The sequence below is a fragment of the Canis lupus genome, chromosome 12 (genome assembly GCF_003254725.2).
Source record: "Canis lupus dingo isolate Sandy chromosome 12, ASM325472v2, whole genome shotgun sequence".
In the NCBI taxonomy this organism is placed as follows: domain Eukaryota; kingdom Metazoa; phylum Chordata; class Mammalia; order Carnivora; family Canidae; genus Canis; species Canis lupus.
In genome coordinates this window covers 32,892,833-32,911,802 of record NC_064254.1, presented here as the reverse complement: position 1 = coordinate 32,911,802, position 18,970 = coordinate 32,892,833, and the positions used below count along the sequence as shown (strand labels likewise).

General features: G+C 37.1%; 1 protein-coding gene across 2 annotated transcripts in view; it reads right to left on the bottom strand.

Annotated features, from left to right (window-relative positions):
• COL19A1 (collagen type XIX alpha 1 chain) overlaps positions 1–18,970 on the bottom strand; it is a 307,907-nt gene that overhangs the window by 55,251 nt on the left and 233,686 nt on the right. For both annotated transcript variants that reach the window (XM_025444536.3, XM_025444537.3), the window contains 13 exons: positions 16,610–16,672; positions 13,235–13,270; positions 12,217–12,252; positions 12,069–12,122; positions 11,304–11,357; positions 9,643–9,696; positions 8,649–8,738; positions 7,649–7,693; positions 7,471–7,548; positions 5,887–5,922; positions 5,726–5,779; positions 5,534–5,587; positions 4,119–4,160 (listed from right to left, as the gene is read on the bottom strand). In XM_025444536.3, coding sequence (XP_025300321.1) covers positions 4,119–4,160; positions 5,534–5,587; positions 5,726–5,779; positions 5,887–5,922; positions 7,471–7,548; positions 7,649–7,693; positions 8,649–8,738; positions 9,643–9,696; positions 11,304–11,357; positions 12,069–12,122; positions 12,217–12,252; positions 13,235–13,270; positions 16,610–16,672 — 696 coding nt within the window. The remainder of the gene's footprint in view (positions 1–4,118; positions 4,161–5,533; positions 5,588–5,725; positions 5,780–5,886; positions 5,923–7,470; positions 7,549–7,648; positions 7,694–8,648; positions 8,739–9,642; positions 9,697–11,303; positions 11,358–12,068; positions 12,123–12,216; positions 12,253–13,234; positions 13,271–16,609; positions 16,673–18,970) is intronic.

The window sequence follows — 18,970 nt, the reverse complement described above, 5'->3', positions numbered from 1 at the left end:
TCCAAATATATAAGGAAAAGAGACATAAATCAAGAACATAGACTGTTTCAATTGTTTAACAGCATATTTAAAAGGGGAGGTAGTAATAAAGTTTAGAATAACTAACAAGACTACAGACCTCATACAACCAATAGTATAAATCATTAGGAAAGAAAGAAAGAGAAAGAAAGAATGAGCTGTGAAGAAAGGATTTTTCCTTTTGAGGACAAAATTAGTTGTAAGACCCTGCACACAGTTTACCAACATTTTGTCAGTGGAAGCACTCATGTGAGAAGTAATTACTTGAGTGACTTGGACTTGACTCCATGTCAAATCCAAGTGCAGATAGGAAATCTAAGTGGAATTGCCTTGCCATTGCCTCTCTATAACCTTTAGCTGATCTGGAAAGGCTTGAATTTAAGTGTCTGAGATCACAAGATAAACTTCTTATCACATTGCTAAAGAAAAGGTGTTTGTGAAAAGCCCTAAAAATGCTTATTTTTAAATTGTTAGAATAAGAATGTGATCAGGAAAGGCACAGAATAGGGACCACTGAATGGAGAAGATAGTTTAATTTTAACAGTTGACAGAAGGTAGGACAGTATCAGCCTCTCTTCTTCCATCCTTTTCACCAAAGGGAAGAATCTTGAAATATAAAAAGGGAACTGAAGCTTGCCGTTAATGAGAAGTTGGCAAGAAAGCCCATAGCTATTCAAGTTCAATATTTTTGACTCAGTGAATATCAGAATAAGTCTGATTTCCAAAAAATACGCTTCTTGGAAGACAAATTTCGTATACTATTGAAAAAGTTCTGAGGCAGTTTCCCTAAAAAATGCTGCATTAAAGATCTCTCTTCATGGTGGTCCATTCTTAGAGCTGGTATATACAAAAGGGAGCCAGAGTATGCAACATTTCCCAAAACTAATTTTGCCATCAGGATATTTTCATAGAGCTAATGTGTTGGTAAAAGAATTTAAAAAATACCTACATAATTGTAGATCCATTACTTATAATATCTGAAAAACTATGAAGAGAGAGAGATGCCTCAGGGCTTATGAAAACCAAGAAGTTTTCTATATTGCAAAAGGCATGAAGAAGATGAATTATTGTATCTTAGACAAATAAATGTGGCATATCAGTATGAAGCAAAACCCTGGCATATCAACATGCAGCAACATTTTAGAATGAATTATTCAATTGATTGTTTTAATAAAACATTAAAAAAACTGTAATCAAATCAAAACTACAATGAGATACCACCTCACACCAATGAGAATAGGGAAAATTAACAAGACAGGAAACAGCAAATGTTGGAGAGGATGTGGAGAAAGGGGAACCCTCTTGCACTGTTGGTGGGAATGTGAACTGGTGCAGCCACTCTGGAAAACTGTGTGGAGGTTCCTCAAAGAGTTAAAAATAGATCTGCCCTACGACCCAGCAATTGCACTGCTGGGGATTTACCCCAAAGATACAGATGCAGTAAAAAGCCGAGACACCTGCACCCCAATGTTTATAGCAGCAATGTCCACGATAGCCAAACTGTGGAAGGAGCCTCGGTGTCCATCGAAAGATGAATGGATAAAGAAGATGTGGTCTATGTATACAATGGAATATTACTCAGCCATTAGAAACAACAAATACCCACCATTTGCTTCGACATGGATGGAACTGGACGGTTATTATGGTGAATGAAGTAAGTCAATCGGAGAAGGACAAACATATGGGGAAATTCATTTGGGGAACATAAAAAATAGTGAAAGGGATTAAAGGGAAAAGAGAAAAAATGAGTGGGAAATATCAGAAAGGGAGACAGAACATGAGAGACTCTAACTCTGGGAAACGGACAAGGGGCAGTGGAAAGTGAGGTGGGTGGAGGGATGGGGTGACTGGGTGACGGGCACTGAGGGGGGCACTTGATGGGATGAGCACTGGTTGTCACACTATATATTGGTAAGTTGAACTCCAATAAAAAATATACATTAAAAAAAACTACAAAAAAGTGTAATCATTATGAGACAATAAAATTACCTAAGAGTTATTTCAAATAGACCCCATTTTCTTTAGGTTAGGATTGCCAGAATGGTAAATCAAGGGAAGTGATCTCATTAAGGGTCTTGAAAAAAGTCTTCAGATTTTCTTATAGAGAGAATAGAGATGCAACAGTTACAAGCCAATGTACAATCTCAAAGAGGAAGTGATACACAGATTAACCTAATCTTTGATCTCTGAAGGGATTTCATTTGGGCCTGGAATTATGTCAGTTCTTTACTACACTTTAACCAAAGATATTTTTGAAAACAGAAAGCAGATGACCAAGTTTGTTAAAGGCTCTGGCCTGAGAGGGAGACCTAATGCATTGGATAATGATAAAATAGGATCAGGATTTAAAATTACATTAGTTGGGCCTAACAGATCCAATCTCCAATCTAAATCCCTGTATTTAGGCTCTGCTTTGGGGAACTCCATCCTTCTCTCTTCTATGGAATGCAGTTCGATGGGACTCTCAGTTGAGGCATCTTGCCTCTCACCAGTGAACTCTCCTGGGGTTGAGAACCTAAGGGAGATAATGTCAGGGCTGGAACAGTGGCAGAGCACACTCATTAAAGGGATGTTGCCCTGGTGAAACTATCAAGGATGCCCACTCCAGGCCTTTGGAGTTCTGGTTCTCCTTGGCAGAACCTATTCAGTCTTTTCATGTATTCTGTGAGCTACTCTGTATTCTATTGGAATATTCATTTCTGCTGAAGTGTACAAGTTCTGATTCCACTATTCTGCAATGGTTAGGTATAACTCTTAGAGTCCTGCCATTTCCAGTATTACTGCCCTTGGGAAGAAACTAAGAAAATGTGTGAGGACCTGTGTTCATGTGTTAATGTTGTGCTTACTAGCTGTGTGACTCTGAGGAAACTACTTGGTGGCTCAGAACTTTAGTTTCTAATGTGTAAAATGGGGATACTACCACAGTCTAAATTTACAGGATTATTGTGAAGATTAAGTGAGATGATATAAGTAAAGCAGTGTGTTGTCTGTCATGTAACTATAACTCAATGAATATAAGATCTTAAAATCTCCCTAAATGTTCTCTTTTGACTTTTATGAAAATGTTGACTTTTGAAGGTCTTAAAAACCTCCTGTAATTTATTTTTATATTGATATGTATAATATATTCTCAGGTTTTTAAACATCTAGCAAATATCTATATTAAAATTCTTGAATCTTTGAATTTAAATCAACAAATATTCCTGCCTGTCTACTATTATGTAGGTCATTGTACAAACCATTGGGCTAAATGCTAGGAATATAAAATAAATCACATGTATACACATATAGCCTCCGTGTGTGTACACTCATATATATTGTCCATTCATAGGACACATAAGGTTTGAGTATAATGTAAAAAGACAGGCTTCCATCGGGGTTCACTCAGTCGTAGCATGCCATGAAAAAAGTATTATAAAAACGTAGCCTTACAGGTATCCCATTATCATTCTCCCCCATCTACATTACATATAAAACAGAGGGCAGTATTAGAGACAAAAAAACGGTAGCAAGATTAATTCCTTATGAGATGAATAATAGATAAAGATAGTTTTTATTTAATAGAATAACAGGTGTTAGGCAATTCTTGGCTTTGGAATTTTATAACTCACTTTGTAAAATCCCATGACATCAAAGTTCAGCCCTGCCAGCTAGCTGTGTATTGAACAGCACTGCTTTTCATCCTGGGACTGGTGAGGGTAGGTCCAAGTGAGAAGGATTAGGTTTCACAGTAGTGAGCCAGGGTGGCTAAACACCCATAATGTGAGAAAGCTGTCCCTCTAGACAAGAGAATGGTCTACTTAAGAGTATTGATGACACTGTTCCTTCTGTGTGGCTCATCTCAGAACTCCCACCTTTACCTACCACCCCTTACACCCAAACTGACAGGGAGGTAAAGAAGAAGAGAGTGGAGGGATTAGTACAAGTGGCACTACATACGTACATAAAAATATGTGTTCTTTTTTCTATCTTAAAGATGTATGCCTTTTAAAAATCGCATTTTAGTTCAGGCTAAGCAGCTAACTTAATTTCTGATCAAGGTTTCCTTTCTAACTTTTCCTAAAAATTAATACATAATTTCTTTGATAGCAATAGAGTACCTTGAGCAAGACACCGATGTCTCCCAAGAGAGGAAGTGCAATCTGCATTTAGGAGAAAAAACCCAGATACATGTATTTATACTTATACATGCAAATAATAACAATACAAATATACAATATAATGTAGATTTTTCCCTCAAAGTGCCATGCCAGTTGATATTTGTCATGGGGCTTCTAAGAGCCTCACTGTCAGAATGGTTGGCTTTATGTTCATATCACAAAACAGGCATATAACAATGACAGAACTCATAACTTTGAGAAGTATTCACTATTCCTCTACTATGAACATGTAAACACACTCATATTGTTATTTTGATTATGCATCTCTATTTTATATTTTCATGACATGGCAACTTTATGCGAACCCTAATATATTCTTAGCTTTAAATAATACATGAAGGTAAATCATTTATTAAAAGGAAGTCACCACTCTGCCAAGCAAATTATCAGGCTGCTGAGAAATATGAAAAGTCTAGAGTGAGTTTGCCTTAAAGTTCTTTCTCACTGAAGTTCAAAAGAGTCAATAGGTGGCTTATGTGATTTGCAAGAGAGCCACTGAGGGAACTCAGGCAGTGTTCAGGCCTCATGTCTTAAAATGTCCTTTGAGAGAGACACTGGAAACCCAAGTAACACTTTATAAGAATCCTAGATAATGCACACACATGATTCACTAGGCAGTGGAGTTAAAATAAGGCTAAAATATGCCTCTGCACGTAGCTTATAAAGGCACATAAGGCCCAACCAGTGTGGGAGGGAGAAGGATTTGTGAGACTTAGAACCTAGAGGCCAGATTTGGATTTTATCATACAAAACTCTTAATACAATGTCATGTACCATATGGCCTCTCAAATTATAACTGCCGATTCTGAGGCTATTTAAGGGGATTTCACTGTCGCTCAAAGCCAGGTTCATCCTGAAATAAAACTTTGGAACATACAGTTAGTGCCTAAATCCATTTTTTAAGAGCCTACTCAAGCCAGTTTTTATAATTTAATCATCTCAGCATTTTAAAGCCTCAGAATCAATGGATATGTACCACATTGTAGGTAACTTACCTGCAAACTTTCATTTAGAAGAATGAAATTCATTTAGTCAGTAGCATTAAAAAGAACAGAAATTGTGGCTATATATTTTAACTCAATTTTCCATGGGATTGAGACATTATGTGCCAAGGCTCAGCCTGGGGCAAAACTGTACAACTGAATTATACCCTTAGGAAATAAGTATTCATCACACGCGCAAAAATGCTGATGCAGCTTGAATTTTTCCCCCTCTACAAAATAATGGGGATAAACAAAATCACCAAGCAGTCACTGAGCATTCTAATTAGTTTGGACAGTAAAAGTTGCTTGGTAGGCTGTTTGGCTTTTGGGTGCATTAAAGATACAAAAATCAGGCATAGTCTGTTGACTTACCGGGTCACCTGGGGGGCCTGGCAAACCTGGCCTTCCATCCCTCCCTGGAGCTCCCTGAAAACAGAATCATGTGTTCAAATTTTTGCACAGTGGTACAGGTGCAGATTAAAATGGGGTGGTGGGGAGGAGGAGGAGGTAAAGGTGGTGGAGGAGATGGGATGGTTGGGAGGAGGAGGTAAAGATGGTCCTTACATCATTCCCTGGGGTCCCTGGAGTTCCTGGCAATCCAGGGAGACCTCGAGGGCCCTGTCAAAGGGGGAGAATAGTTACTTATGAGAATAGTTTTTTTAGTAATTTTCCAAAAATAATCAAGTTAGATTTTCTGTGCCTAATAACTTGGTTAAGGAGCCTACCTGAATACCTGGCTCTCCAGCTGGTCCTTGGGAGCCCTGAGTAGAATGAGATCCAAATGTCACAATTCTTCCAGGAATGTCCATAAATTATCCAAGTAAGATTATATATTATAATTTACTCAGTGGAACAACAGGGCTTGCCACATCACACACCCTGAAAACTGTGAAGCGGGCTACGACTTTTTGAATGGCAGGTAAACACCTAACCAGATGCCTGTTGCTGGAAACATCAGAGTGATTTTGCTAGGATTCCTAGGATATCTCTCTGAGTACCATCATCTGTCCTTGTCCCTTCACAAATACTCTGTGCACCCAAAGTCTGTCTGTTTGGAACCTGGCTGCTGATAGGCTAACTGGCTCAGAACTTGCTTTCCTTTTTGCTTTCCACTTCGAGTCATTTTTCCATTTGAAGACATTGCCAGAACCGGTGTTCAGTGACAGGAACAGGCAGTAAAGCATCAATTGTCATTTTTTTTTCTACTTTAGCAAATTGGAATTTGGGGTAGCCAACATGAGGCTAGGAAGTGATCAGTGAACCTAATGATCATAGCTCTCTCCCTGGTACATAACCACACACCATGGAGGGAGGAACTGACAACCCAAGTAAGTAAAAAGTTGAGTTCTCAGCAGCTGGCTTCAGTAGCTGCTCAATGATATCTCCTTTCTTATTTTTTAAAAGAAATATTCATATTGCTGTTACTGTCAAAGCTACTGTTTGCACCCTTTCTATTTATACTGTGCCCTTAATAAACTTTTTAATTTTCTCCTTCAACCTCCTTCACTTCTTTAGTCATTTCTTGATCCTTTTTTTATACTGTGTTTAATCTCCCATCTCCAGTGGTCTTTTATATTCTTGCCCCAGAGAATCAATCACACACATGTAACCTATTCACTATGTTTTCTTTTAGCTCTCATGATAACTTCATTACAAGGCCAATTTCCCAAACTAATGTCATTAGAATTCTACTTTTCTTGTTTCAGAATCTTCTCCTTTTTTTCATAGGAAATAAAAAGTTCTACCTCTTACTACTATTTAGTCAACAAGTACACATACAGGGGTTGTTACTATCAGGCACTGTTCTTGTAGCTAAAACATATTTTAAAAAACTGCACATTTTCTGTCTACCCTATTATAAATGATTTATATTTTCTCCTCCTGAAGATATTACTTAAGAGATTTTTGATATTATATTGTTTATGCATACTCCACTTTAAATTCACTAAAAACTATTTTATTTTCACTAAAATCAAACAGTAATATATAACTTAATCTCAGATATTTGTATAATCTTTCAAACATTAATTTGTACTTTTTAATATATAGAATAGAGGAATAAAGGGTAAAATAACTGTTTATAACCCAAAATCAGTGTACATGAGTCCAGCATGTGTACATCAATAAACATCACCATCCCTGTGCTCGGTGATGTAACCTCAAGGCTCATGAATTCTCTCACTCTGACTAGTGTTTATATTTCCTCCTCTGATCATTTTATTATTTTTTCCTGATTCAAATTTGTCACTGGATTTTATTTGATTATTGGAACCAACAGGGTTTTAAGAGCTTGATGGAATTTCACTTACTGTTCGGCCAGGAACTCCCACCCCTGGTGGGCCTCTGTCACCTGGAGAACCGTGGACCCCTGGCAGTCCTCGCTCACCCTGTGCAACAAGAGGCTTCTGTTAGTATGAGGCTCAAGCTACAAAAAATTTCTGTATTTTATTATTAATTCTTTAGAAATTAGCTATGATATTTTCATACCTTTGGCCCGCGAGGACCGGGTGTTCCAGGATTTCCATCTAATCCCTAAGAGAAGAAAAAAAAGAGGTAAATAAGTTTCTTTTTCTAAAAAGGTTAAAAGCATTTTGGAGGTTATAACTCAACAATGTTTCATTGTGCTTTATTCTTGAACAAACGCTTTTCTGTCAAAGAATAAAGTAGAGGGAATACAACTTTCCCTAGGTTATAGATTTTGTATAGTTACTTTAAAATATAAGATGTTTTCATTTTTAAGGGAGGTGGGTGGGGGGATAGGTGAAACAGGTGAAGGCTATTAAGAGTACACTTATCATGGTGAGCACTGAGTCATCTATGGAAGTGTTGAATCACTATATTGTACACCTGAAACGAATATAACACTATGTACAGGAATTAAGATAAAATAAAAACGATGTTTTTATCTTTAAAATGAGGCATCTGATATTGAGAACTATTTATTATTCACAATTAGTATAAAACATCAAAGAGGATGAGGGAAAAAGTATGTGAAATAGGCATATTGGTTCTTTAGATTTTTCAGGTATCCAGTTTTTCTATGTCCTGGAAATAGCCCGGGCCACAAGGACATGTTCTGCAAATGACCACGAATGCCCATCCTTGCAGAACCTCCGGAAAGAAAAGTTCAGAAATAGTTCTTTTATTTTAACAATAGCATCCTAGGAAGGTTTGTGATTTTAAACCAGTCTATCTTACTAGCTCCATAGACCCTAAGGAATTCATGCAGAAGATTTGGGGAGGGGGGCAGCTTATGAATCTTTTAAAACTCTACATAAAATGAGTATGTGGATTTTTTTTTTTCAGAAGAGATCCCTTCAGTTCTATCAGATTTCCAAAGAGGTTAGAACTCTGACCTAAAGAACAAGATGAATATTTCTTTTTCTGCAGACTTCACCTTATTCCTATACCTGTGATCTGAAATTGGTAACATACAAGCAGAAATTAGTGAACTTTCAAGGGAGATATTAAGACGGCTGGTACTTACCGGTTCCCCTGGCAGGCTTTTCCCTGGAGGACCTGCCTCACCTTTCGGACCTGGCAGCCCAGGAGGGCCTATGATCCCACCTGGATCTCCCTGAGGAAAACAAGGTTAAGATCTTTACTTCATTGCTCGGGTTTGTGGTGGGAGATGTGCAGGGAGTAGTTTCCATCGCTTTAAGGTATCATCATAGCCAAACTTCATTTTCTCATTCATTCACTCATTCAACAATATGTACTGAGGGCCTCATTCATGCAAGGCACTGTTCTAGTTATTTTAAATGCATTTTGATTTTGTGATGAGTAATGTTATAAGTTTAGCAATTATCATGCCATATGCATGTATATAAATACATGCACAAAAGGGACATCTATCCAGAAGTTCTTTAGATGATTCTTATGTTATCTTTAAGTTACTTGTGAGTAAAGGTTCAATATTAATATATTATTTCCATGTAGACAACAAGGAACAGGTCCGGAAAGATAGAGACTTCCCAGATCTACTCCAGAATCTGTCGCTGAGCTTGAAACAGACTTTCTGGGTCCTGAGGTCTTCATCTGTGAATCAGTCCATTTTGTCACTTTGTTTTTTTTTATTTTTTTTTTTATTTTTTATTTTATTTTATGATAGTCACAGAGAGAGAGAGAGAGAGGCAGAGACATAGGCAGAGGGAGAAGCAGGCACCATGCACCGGGAGCCTGATGTGGGATTCGATCCCGGGTCTCCAGGATCGCGCCCTGGGCCAAAGGCAGGCGCCAAACCGCTGCGCCACCCAGGGATCCCCATCTTGTCACTTTGTATTTCTGTGTCAGAACGAGGGCTGTCGCATGCACAACTCCAGGGGGCACCATTCACGTTGTAGTTTATGTGTCTATCTGTCTCTTGCACAATCCCAGCAGCCTTGTCCTACCCCTTCTCTCCCCCAAAGCCCTGATGATCCTCTGGCTCCTCCTCCAACCTAGCTACTTAATTTACAAAATGGCTAAAATGGGAGCTATACCTTTTCTCCTTTAATGCCTTGCTTTCCCGGGATACCATGTTCTCCTGGCAAGCCCTAGAAAATTCAGAATTAATGGAAAAGAACAATTAGAGTATCTCCTATTATAAGAGCATTTCTATCTGTGAGTCTTTGTCAGGAGAACAGAATTGTAAGATACAAACTATAATGGGATGGATTGATTTGGGCCTATTAAAAAGGAAAACATATTAGTGAAAATATGTGGCTTGTTGTTTCAAGCAAAGTGACCTGGAAGTAATAGAAAAGAAATCAAATAAGGGAAAGTTGAACCAAATGCCCCATCCATATTATTCCCAAGAAAGGGTGGAAGGACGGTAGTTGGTAGCATCACATTATGATTTAGAAGGATGATGGGGTAAATAGGAAAATATACTTTTACTCTATTTGGCAACACTGGCTCTTTCTCTTTTGATTTTATTCTCTTTATTAGCTCCAGCCGCTATCACCTAATCTCACTTCTTGGGCAACCTATGGTTCTACCTGTGCCACCAGCATTTTCTTTCTCTTCATAAGATCTCTTCACTAGGTACATCCATACCGGCTCATTAAATGGCTTGAGGGAGCAACAAAAAGCTTTGCTCACAAACTGAGTGTTCAAAGTACCAAGAAGAACAAATGCACTGAAAAAGAGACCTTTGGAAGCTCGGTCAGGAAGCATGGAGAATACAGCAGGTGGTCATGGGGCTGTTCCCATATTGATGGGAAAAAGAGAGATCAAATAGTTGCATAGAAAGTGCTAGAATTGTGGCTAGATAGGGATCAGTTTCCAAGAAATTATGGCCAGCCAATTCTCTTATTTTGCTCAAGTGAGGATGATGGCGAGTCTTAACTCCCAAGTTGTCAGAAGGCCAGGCTAGGGTGGTTGTCCAAGGGACAAAAGGCTTATCTGGGGGAATGGATAGAAAAATGCATTTAAAAGACATGAAAGATAGAGAAAGAGAGCAACAGAGACAGAATAGTGAGACCACTAGAATTAGGTAATAATGTAACCTGAAGACTTTTCTCCAATAGCATTATAGAAATATTTTCAGCTTAAAGACCTATTCTTTTTAGAGGCTCTTGCAAGAAAACAACAAAAGCTTAAGAAGTATCTTTTTTGGATGGAGAATTGAGCCAAAGCCATACATAATGAAAACGCTTGCTTTCATAGTTGTCCTTATTTCTTTTGATGTTTCCAAGTTCTGTTACTGGTGGCACACCACTGACAAGCACGTCCAAAATGATAATTTAGTTAATTTGACTTCCAAAGACTGATTTATTAGGCTAATAATATTCAAAAGGACCTCATATAAATGTAGGAAGGTCACAGGACTATTCCCAAGATGATGGGAAAAGGAAAGATTCTAATAGTTGCATAGAAAGTGCTAGAATTGTGGTCAGATAGAGCTCAGTTTCCAAGAAGTTATGGTCAACTATTTCTCTTATTTTGCTCAAGTGAGGATTTTGGTGAGTCTTAATTGATTAAGATGGTTAATTGACCTTCCTAATAACCCCTGACATCAAGTGTCATCAGTTTTGGTAGTAGAGATGACCCACATCTTTGGAAAAGGTAGTATAACTAAGTCACATGAAAGATGTAGAAATTCTTTAAGACATTGATTTAATTTCCACATATCAAAGACACCTGTATGTGCTATACATACAGTATCTCCTGGTGGTCCTCTGGGTCCCATAGAGCCTGCAGGTCCTTCTTGACCCTGAAAGAGAAGGTGATATATCTTTCAACTCTGTTAAAAAAATTAGATCAGACCTGAATATACGTAAAACATGGTATGACCTTTATCTGCAGAAAGACGAGCTCTCTACCATCCTACCTTCTCTGAGTAATTCTGAAATGTGCTTGGACTAAACAAAGATAGTTTGAAGATGTTCTCATTTAAATGGGTCTTTTCCCACCAGCAAGTGACACCAGGATAACCTGCCTTACACTTTGGTGGGAGCACAGCACATTAATTTTTCCTGCACCTCCTGACAGCTGATCTTTCTTGGGACACTCCTGTGGAATTCTACATGGAGAACTCAAGCATCTGCATAATTTTGGCTTAGAGATTGAATCTTGAATCCCATTCACTTTAAAGCTTAGAGATTGAATCTTGAATCCCATTCACTTTAAAGATATAGCTCAGGGTCATTGGTTTTGCTCACATTATTTACTCTAAAGCTTTTAGGGATGCTATTGTGAGTATGCTCTGAAAATGAGATTAAAAACCCTACTGTGAACCAAAAGGCACAATTACTATGTGTGTAATAAATGCAGTCAGTGGGGGGAAAATCACCATGGAAACATGATAAAGTCTCTGAGAATATTTGTGAAGAAAATGAGTGGCACACCAGAGCACTTTGTTTTACACGGAAATGGCTATAATCCAAAATTATTTCCTCTTTTATCTCAGTTATTTCTTATATACCTTTAGTCCTGGGCTTCCTATTAAACCAGGGGGACCGGGATCTCCAGGTTCGCCCTGAACACATGGGTAGGAAGGAAAGTGAAATGGTTACTTTAATCTCCACAATCTCATTGGGTTGGAGATGCAATGAAGAAGGTCAGGAGATTACCTTTATTCCCTGTGATCCTATTAGCCCAGGTTCTCCCTGTAAAAAACAAACAAACAAACAAACAAACAAACAAACAAAACCCAAACCATTTATGTAATGCTTAAACTCAGATGTGGATGAGCATCTCTAATACTTGAATTTATCTGCATTTCTAGTAATTAATGTATAATAAAGGGAGGAATATGGATGATATGATGAAGTTAGGGAGAGGCATTCTAAAACATGATTTAAAATACTTACTGCTAATAAGTAAACAATAACTCCTTATTTTCTTTTTTCATTTATTTATGTTATTTAAATTCAAGTTAGTTAACATGTAGTGTAGTATTGGCTTCAGGATATCTTTCTTTTTTTATAACAGTTTATTGCCCAGTATCACTTTGACTCTGTAATCACTTCATTCTCCACTTAGGTGACATTGTCATGATTTGCTGTCAGCTAATCTTACATCTCAGAGAATTAAAACTTCAGATGAAGGAGGAAAAGAAAGTAAAATTTGTGTTATGGTGATTCCATCATTGGGTATATGTACTTAATAAAAAAAAAAACAGAAAAAAGTTAAGGTCATACAAAAAGGGACAATACTGTCTATTATGAGTTTGCTTTCCTTATTTCCATGACTTCTGGATCCCTTTGATAAAATCATCCTGTTTGATAAATTCAATTTGTATCATTAACAGAATTTTTGAAAAAAAATCTTGGATTTTCATTTTGTATTTTAGATATCTTAAATGTATATCTTTCAAAACATTCATGTCTAATCACAAATGGTAATGGTCAAAGAAAATATACACTACCCAAGCCAAGTGGTAAAGTGTCATCACATGACAAACTTAACTGGGTTCAGAATTTCTCATTTATCAAAATAAAAGAGTCAAAATTCACAGAGGAAAAAGTAAAATGCTCAGAGAGCTTATTTTATCAAATGTATTTGACTCCAAAGTATACATATGAGAAATCAGAGAGATAGAAATTGATGAAGTAGAAGACCCAAGATAGTGATAAAACATCTACTTACTCTATCTCCCTTTTCACCTTTGGAAAGAGACTCCCCCTAGGAAAATGGGTAGAAAACAGAATCATTTATGAACATTTTGAGAAATAAACTGTCCAAAACCAAATGTGGATAAATCCTGCAGGCCAAATTCAGATCTCTGTCACAAAGAAGCCTTGAAAATGACTCAGAATGTCACATAGTCCACTTGTGCAGTTTAAAGGAAGCATATAAAAATTAATTTAAAAACTCTTTCATATTCCCAAGAGAACAGTAAGTTAATCATTCTAATACTATTTTGAGAATCCTAAGTGGAACAAATTGGAATGCTGCCCAAGGCCAAAGCTTCCTCTTGCATGGTTCACAGAGATGATCTCTCTCTCTCACACACACACACACACACACATGTACACACACTCACATGCTTTTTCTTCTTAGCTTTTCTTTTTGAAGTTACATGGACATGATTTCATTTAATGTTCACAGTAATGCTTGGAGGAAGATATGGTCCCATTTTAAGCATGAGGAAAGAGACTCAGAAAGGTTCTGAGTAACTATGAGTTATTTCTCCTAAAATAGCATTCACTCACTTTATGTCTCCTTGTTTATCTTGCCTATAAACTCTGTGAATGTAGGGATATAATTCATCTCAACTATCACAGCATTCTGGTGTACTCTGTTGGTACCTAGTAAAAGTTTATTAGAGAGTTTCAAGTTATACAGATATAACAATAATAGCTGATGTTCATTAAATCCTCATAATGTATCAAGCACTGATCTAATCACTATTATAGTTAATTCTTACATGTCACTGGGGTAGGTGTGATTAGAGGAAACTGAGGCACAGAGATGTTAAGTAATTTCCCCAAGGTTATATAGCCAGTGAGAGATCATTCCGGATTTAAACCTAAACAGCTTGACTTTAATCCCAGGCTTTGGTTGCTCAGTCTGATTTTATTTGTAATTTGATTTACTTATGATTTGAAGTGAGTGATGTGACAATAAGATGGAAACCATACATTTAGAAAATTTTTTCTTGTGCATATGAAAGTCAAGAGAAAGTGTGAGAATGATATGTTAGATAATATTATTCTTGAAGGTCCTCTTAGGGACTGTGAGTCCCTTAAATAAATCACTAATAGGAGATAAGTGGTTAGTAAGTAAACCCCTGTGTTTTTCACCTCATGTCCTATGTACTAGGGACGACAGGGCTCAACTCTTCTCTCCCATACTTCCCTACTCCCTTGCTGTTACCTGGGGCCATGCAGCTAATTTTGGCAATGACATGTGAGCAGAAGCGATATGTGTTCCTGGCAGGCTGAGGCCCATTTATGATTCTCCAGTCCCATTTCCCCTGCGTGGTGACTGAGATTGTGTATTCCAGATGGCTTAGTTACCTGGTGGTAATCAGCCTTGTACCTGAGTGCAGTGGGTGTCAGTACCCACTCCTCCTGATCCAACCATACTGGGTATGTAGCATGAGCAAGAGAAAACCCTTTCTTGCATAAAGCCAGAGAAATTTCAGGGTTAATTTGTTACCTAGCATAACCTTGCCTACTATAATATGCCCTGTATCTAGCCAATGTGATTAAATATCTTATTATTGTTTATTTACTAAATATTAGATCAGGGCTTTATTTATATTCTTATCTGTCAGCCTTAAATTCAAAAATTCTACTTGATTTTTAAGATAAGAGATGATATTTAGATATGAGCAATGGGCCTCATTGCTTATATAACTGCTTATTTTTGCTCATGTCACTTGCTTATCTCAGGCTTACTTAGAGCCACTGTGAATCCACATTGATTAAAGCAACAAGTTAAAAGCAAAACAAAACAAAACTAGGAGCCTGGTCATCTCAAGACTTGATATTTAGTCCTAGTTCCAATGGTTACTATCTGGTCAAGTCACTTGCCTTTGAAGAACCTCTATTTCTTGATCTGTAAACTCATCTATAACTATAAGCTCTAACATGTGATGCATATAGTCATATTCCAAATATCCAGTAGTGAAGGAGAAACTTCCATTCAGGATAAATGGTTCAGAATCCAAATTTCGATGAAAACCATTCCTCTTTTCGGGCCTTCTGTTTATTTTGCCAAGTCAAGTCCGGATTCTGTTCTGGGATAGAAAGGTTGAGACCACAAAGAGCTAAAGTACTCTCTATAATAATGTAAAAATGTGTTTCTCGTATGTGGGGGGCAGAGAGGAAAGCAGGCAAAGATGTTCAGTAGTTCCCCCTTATCTGTGATTCCCTTTTCCATGATTTGTTATCGACGGTTGACTGCAGTCTAGAAGTGGATGATCCTCCTTCTGATGAATCACCAGGTCAGTAGTATCCTAATGCTATGTCAACATGCCAATGTCATGCACCTCACTTAATCTCATCATGTAGGCATTTTATCATCTCACATAATCACAACAAGAAGAGTAAATACAGAGAAGATACTCTCATTGTCAAACATGTCCTATGCAGATACATAAACAAATTTTGGCTTTGTAATATTAAATGCATTTCATACTGTTTCCATCTGGCACACAGACATTTTAGTGACCTCTGCATTCACTATCCCTGCTAAACCAAAGTCCTTTGTTCCCTCTGACAAGGAAAAAGGGAAAATTGATTTTTAAAAAATATTATACTTTTTAATAAAGATGAAACATGGAAGTCTGATTCTTGCCATTTCTTATGGGCTGCAGTAGGTTGTTTTTGTCTTTTAGCAGAGTTTTAAAAAGTTATTTTTAACTAGAATTCATGTAATCTTTTAAGCCAGTCCGATTTGGATATAAATGATAATTTAGATTTTCTTCTACCACAAGAACTAAATCTTGAAAGAAAGTGGTCTCAGTAATACTGAAAAGTGGCTTGAGAAGGTACTTTGATCTTATAAAAACTAAGGAAGGAAAATAACTTCAGAAGGTATACTAAGAGCATATAGATACACATTTCTAATTTCTTAGATATATTAGCTCTAATCTTTTGATATATTGATTTTATTATTTATTATAGCTGTACTGTTTAGTTATAGCAGGGCAGCTTAGTAATTTTTAAACTCTGGTTTCTAGAATCAGCCTACCTAAGTGTGATTCATAGCTCTAACATTTATTAGCTGTGTGACCTAAGGCAAGTTACTTAACCTCTCTGGATCCCAGTTACCTCATGTGAAGAATAGAGGTGATAACAGCCTACCTATTTCTTTTTTTTTTTTCAGCCTACCTATTTCATTTTTAAAAAAATAGACTGAGTGACTTCATGCCTTGCATAGATATTTGATCTATTGTTGTTTGCCAAGGCAGGAGCAAACAAAGCTCATGGAACTGGGGCTCATTAGGAAAAAAGCGTTTAATTCTATTTTTTTTAAATATCCTTCTTTTGTCCTAAAAGCTTTCATACTTACCGATTCTCCTTTTTGACCTTTCGGGCCAATGGATCCCGGGAATCCTGGTTGTCCAGTTTCACCCTTTTGAGAAAAAGTAGAAGAGAGATTTTGCATGAAGTCAGAAGAATACTGTTGGGTTCAGAGTGATTGCTTGTGCTCCTATCAAGCATGGAATTTCTCTACTATCATCCAAGAGATCATAAACTAGTTCTGAAACTAGTTAGACTGTTTGCATGATAATGTTTTGTCAGCACTTCACAATGCCTTCAGCTCTTTCAGAAATCCATAATATTCATTATGATATTTAAAATTAATGTGAGATAAAAATTATTTTTCTTTTCTTTTTTAATATATTTTTATTGGAGTTTGATTTGCCAACATATAGCATAACACCCAGTGCTCATCCCATCAAGTGCCCCCCTCAGTGCCCGTCACCCACTCTCCCCATCCCCCACCCACCTCCCTTTCCACCACCCCTTGTTCATTTCCCAGAGTTAGGAGTCTCTCATGTTCTGTCACCCTCACTGATATTTCCCACTCAGTTTCTCTCCTTTCCCCTTTATTCCCTTTCACTATTTTAAAAACTATTTTTCAAGGAATGATGTCCAGAGAAGGAAAAATGATAATTTTCTTGTTTTGCCAAAAAAAAATTATGTGTGTAACCTTAAAGACATTATTACATTGTCATAATGATCTGGACTTATTTTTATCTCAGACACTTCTTTCTTTTTTTAGGCGGGGGAGGTGAAGGAGTGAGGGAGCCATAGGAAGAAAAGTGAATCTCTCAGCTGTTTCCGGCATTTATATGATCACTTAAATGACTGGCTGTGGACAAAGAAAGCATTCTTATAGATGCGGCAACAGCAGCTTAGGAATGTCTAAGATGTTCTGGTCAGAGATCTTGAAGAGGGGTTTGTACGTGACATATAAAAAGTATTCTGAGGAAATACAATTGAGAAATAATAATGCGGAAAGGAAATAGATCACGAATCAGACTTTGGAGGAGTCCTAGTGTTGTGCTTCCTTTTAACATCTACTGAGATCCTTGAATACCACATGAGGGTTAAGGTAAACATAGCCACTGGAAGCTATGTATGTTGGCTTTATTCTAACCTCAAAAACATTTTTGCAAATTGATGCTCACCATTGCATTTCTGGGCATATACCTTTCTCATATGTCTTGTAAATTTTTTATTTTGAAAAAAAAATCTACATAAAACATAAGGTGGAATACATCAAACCTCTCTGTACCAGGCACCCAAAATGACAGAAATACAAACATTTACAAAGAAGAAATGTCCTGTATTTCCCCCTCTATTTCTATCCCAGAGGGAGCCACTCTCTTAAATGCACTATTTATATTCTCAGTTCATATTTTTTCACTTTTACTGCACATACATAATCATAAACAATATGTTACTTGGGATATTTAAAACGAATCCCATAAATAGCTTTATTTTATATATTATATTCTGTAACTTTTTCCACTCAAGGTTGTTTTTGATATCCCTTTCTATTAACACATATAAATCTAGTTCACTCATTGTAACCACTGGATAGCATTCTTTTTTTTTTTTTTTTTGGATAGCATTCTATAATGTTAACATACCAGGGGTTTAACCAAGCCCCACTGATGGCTATTTGGGTTATCTCTAGATTTCTTTATTATAAACAAGGTTGCAGTGCACATCTTCATTTCTTTTCCCTTCTATGAATATGTTTATCTGTTTATTTTGAAGCCTCAAACAACAGGCTACCCAAAGTACTTCAAGCAAAAATTTATTACAGTCCTAAAAATGTTGGCTTATTTCCACTTTGCTATTGAAATCAATATCTTGTGACTTTACACTAGAGGAAGATGGAATTTGTCATATGTAATTGATAAACAAGATGGTATTTTTCAAAGGATTCTTCTAGATTTGTGGAATATATTTTGTAAAATTAATCTTGATTTTGTTAATATAAGCATTTTCCTTCTATCATCTAAATATCCAGTGTACAGTTATCAGTCCTATACTTACCACACTGTAGCAGAAGCCATTTTTTCTAGTTATGATAAATTCTATCCAAAGTAAGAAGAGGGCAAAATTGGTAGATATATTTAAAAAGCAAACTGCTCTTGGTTTTAAAGACAAAATAAACAACAGGCCTTGTCTGAGAATTACAGTGTGCAGAGTGACCTTCTTGTCTCTCATCTGCTATGTGTTAAAATTCCCAGTGTAGGGGTGCCTGGGTGGCTCAGTAGGTTAAGAATCTGCCTTTGTCTCAGGTCATGATCTTGGGGTCCTGGGATGGAGCCGTTGGGCTCCCTGCTCAGTGGGGAGTCTGCTTCTCCCTCTCCTTCTGCCCCTACTTGTGCACTTTCTCTCTCAAATAAAT